General features: G+C 68.3%; 1 protein-coding gene across 1 annotated transcript; it reads right to left on the bottom strand.

Annotated features, from left to right (window-relative positions):
* Nucleotides 1–227: 227 nt before the first annotated feature.
* On the bottom strand, nucleotides 228–2763 carry KLF2 (Kruppel like factor 2). The gene is made up of 3 exons (XM_027584715.2): nucleotides 2585–2763; nucleotides 1517–2339; nucleotides 228–909 (listed from the first exon to the last, which is right to left on the bottom strand). The coding sequence occupies exons 1-3, from the start codon at nucleotides 2657–2659 to the stop codon at nucleotides 734–736; spliced, it is 1074 nt and encodes a 357-aa protein (XP_027440516.1). The 5' UTR covers nucleotides 2660–2763; the 3' UTR covers nucleotides 228–733.
* Between the last annotated feature and the right edge of the window lie 693 nt (nucleotides 2764–3456).

Genomic DNA, 3456 nt, shown 5'->3' with positions numbered 1-3456 from the left:
TCAGGGAACAACCTTAAAATAACTCTCCCTCAGTCTTAAAATGTAGTGTTTAAATTTATAGAAAAACCCACAGGTTCCTGGCAGCTGGGTGCTGCAGCTGGCAACCCAGGGTGCTGGCTGGGGCAGAGCACACTCCACCCCTCCTCTGCCAGGCTGCCCTCCTCCACCAAAACTGCCCCTTCCCCCCACGCCCACCCTACACCCCAGCTTCCAAGCAGTCAGACCAGGGCTGTGATTTTTCAAAAGATGCAAAACTTTTTTTTTTAATTAAAAAAAAACAACAACAACAAGTCTTATAAAAATGAACCAGGGAGCCAAAATGCCCACCTGTCTTCCTATTTACAGTAATACAATATCTGTCACAGTCACTATGTACAATATTATAAAAAATGTCGAAGACAGTACAAATTAAGGCTGTATTTCTCACAAGGCATCAAGCCTCGATCCTCTAGTGTAGACCCGGTGGGGGGGAAGACGACACTTAATTATTGCACCATTTTGAAAACAAAACTCGTCAAGGAGGATCGTGGTCTTCTCCCACCGGGGCCTTCAGTCTCTGATGGGGGCCGGGGCGGCGGCGGCGTCGTGGGGGGGGGGGAGCCCCCTCAAAGGCCACGCTGTGCCCAGCCCGGTCCTCTGGGCCCAATAAATACCAGTCACAGTTTGGGAGGGGGCCGCGCCCGGCGCGTGGGACCCGCCACGGCCGCGCGCGGGTGGGCGGGGGGCGTCCGGGCTACATGTGCCGCTTCATGTGCAGCGCCAGGTGGTCGGAGCGCGAGAAGGCACGGTCGCACAGGTGGCACTGGAAGGGCCGGTGGCCCGTGTGCTTGCGGTAGTGGCGCGTGAGTTCGTCGGAGCGCGCGAACTTCCAGCCGCAGCCGTCCCAGTTGCAGTGGTAGGGCTTCTCGCCTGCAGGGAGGGGGCGAGAGCGGGCCTCAGTTTGCTTCCCAGGGACTCGGCCTGTGGCCCCGGTACGCACACGCTCCCCGCGACCGTGGCTGCCCGGGGGCGCGCGCGCAACCTGCCCCTGACCAGGGCCCGGAAGCTGCGGGGGGACCTACGTTTTGGACCTCTAAGGATCCTAGGCACGCGCCCCTAGCTCTCGAACCTCCCGATTCTCGCCCCCAGGGGGCCCAAAGTGCGCACTCTCGGCTCCCCAGTGCTTCGAGCCACGCCCCCAGGGGAGTCCTAAGCTTGCATCCTCTCCCCAGCGTTCTGAGACCCAGCGCACCCCTAGGTTTCCTCAGCGCGCGCACCCTCTCCCCAAAGCCCTGAGCCACGCTCCCAGGAGGGTGCTAAGCGTGCGTCCCTCCCCCAGCATTCTGATACAGAGTACCCCCAAGGTTCCTAAGCGCGCACGCCCTCCCCAAGCTCTTGAGCCACGCCCCCAGTGGAGTCCTAAGCGTGCGACTCCTTCCCAATCTCCTGGGCCACGCCCTCGGGGGGGGGGTTTCCTAAGCGCGCGCCACTCGTCCCGAGTCCCAGCCACCGCCCCCGGCCCGCGCTCGCCGCCCACCTGTGTGCGTGCGCAAGTGCGCCTTGAGGTGTGAGCTCTTGGTGTAGGTCTTGCCGCAGCCCGCGTAGCTGCAGGTGTGCGTGGCGGTGCGCTTGCGCGGCCAGGAACGACGGCCGCGCTTGGGCTTGGCTTCGAGCAGCTCCAGCGGCGACGCGGGAGGCGTGAGGAGACCTCGGGCGGCGGGAGGCGCCAGGCCCAGAGCGGCTGCTGCTGCGGCGGCGGCGGCCGCGTCGTCGAAGAGACCGAAGGCGGCGGGCGCGGGCGGCGGGTAGTGCAGGCCGGGCCCGGGCGCTCCGAAGCCGGGGCCGCCGAAGGGCGGCGGGTAGGCGCCGCGCGGACCGGGCGCAGGCAGGCGCCCGGGGCCGTCGGGGCTGAGCGGCGGCGTGTCGGGTGGCGGCGGGGGGCGGCCCCCGGGGCCTCTCATGCACGCAGCTGCGGGACCTGGGGCGCCCTCGCGCTTGAGGCCCCGCGGCCCGCGGGCCAGGCCGGGCGCACAGCCGTAGCCTCCGCCGCCGTCCGCCTCGGGGGGCTCGGCCTTCACCAGGCGGCCGGGTGGCGCCAGCAGGAAGCGGCCGTGTAGCGCGGGCCCCGGCGGCACGTCCAGCTCGGGCCGCAGCAGCTCGGACACCAGGCCGCCCGCAGGGGCGCTGTAAGGCGGCGGTGCGCTGGGCTCGGGGTAGTAGAACGCAGGCGGCGGGGGCGGCGGCGGTTCGGGGGCGGCCTCAGCGCCAAGGCCGTCCAGCCCCATGGACAGGATGAAATCCAGCACGCTGTTGAGGTCGTCGTCGGTGCCGCCTGCCTCGGGCTCTGCGCGCGGCCAGCGCTGCGGGTGACAGAGCGATAGGGCGCGGGCGTGAGCGCGCGGCGGGTCTCGGGGATCGCCGGCCGCCGCCTGCGTTCTATTACCCTGAGCCCACAGTCCCCGCCGCCTTCGTTTTACAACACTGAGCCCGCTGTCCCCGCCGCCGGCGTTCTACTACCCCCGCGGCCCACATTTTTTACTACCCTGAGCCAGCCGCCCCCGCCGCCCGCGGTCCCGGCCGCCCCCAATGTCCCTGCCGCCCTCACCTCCTGCAGGCCACGCTCGCGGCACGGACTGGCGAAAGTGGAGAAGGACGGCAGGATGGGCTCGCTCAGCGCCATGGCTGGGACCCGGGGCCGACGCGGGTTCGGGACACCGGTGAGTGGCTGCCCGGAGCCGGGCTGGTCGGGGCGCGGGCGGGCGGGGACGCTCTGCGGCCCGCGGCCGGGCCCGCCCAAGCCTTATAGGCGCGGCGCGCGCGGGGGCCGGGCCAAAGCGGCGGCGGCGGAAACGCGTCCCGGATGGGGACGAGCTCCGGGCGCAGCCTAAATTTAGCCGCGGTATATAAGCCGGCGGGCGGCGGCGGCCGTGGCCACTGCGGCCGCCAGGGCTCTGTGCAGCCTGGCCGGCCCCTCGCGCACGGCCAGGCCGCGCCCCCCAGCCCGGGCCCGCCCCCGCCCGTCTCCCCGGCGACGCGTCAACACGCGCTCCACAACAGCAGCGTGACGCCCAGGGATCCCCGGGGCGCCCCGTGGGCTCCCGCCTGCTCGAGGACCTGGAGCGGAGGTGGCATCCGGGACCCGGGACTCTGAGTGGAACCCTGGGGCCCGGGGCCTCCGGGGATCCCCGATGTATGGGGAGAATGGTCCCCAACGCCTCACAGGGGTTCCTGGAACCCCTGATGTTTGGCGAGATTGGCCCATATTTCAAAGGGGTCCCCAGAATCCTAGATGGATGGGTGGGGTTCCCGGGAACCCTGGTGGAGCGGGGATTGGGGTCCCCAGGATTCATAATGGGTGGGGAGACTGGGCCTCTCATTTTCTGGGGGCCCACTAAGCCTGACCCACTGTTAATGCCCATCACTCTGTAAAAAACCTTGTATGATGGTGTCAACCAATGTTAAGTCCTTGAGACGCGC

Source organism: Zalophus californianus, chromosome 1, assembly GCF_009762305.2.
Source record: "Zalophus californianus isolate mZalCal1 chromosome 1, mZalCal1.pri.v2, whole genome shotgun sequence".
NCBI classification, from domain to species: Eukaryota; Metazoa; Chordata; class Mammalia; order Carnivora; family Otariidae; genus Zalophus; species Zalophus californianus.
This window is presented reverse-complemented; position numbering and strand designations above follow the sequence as displayed.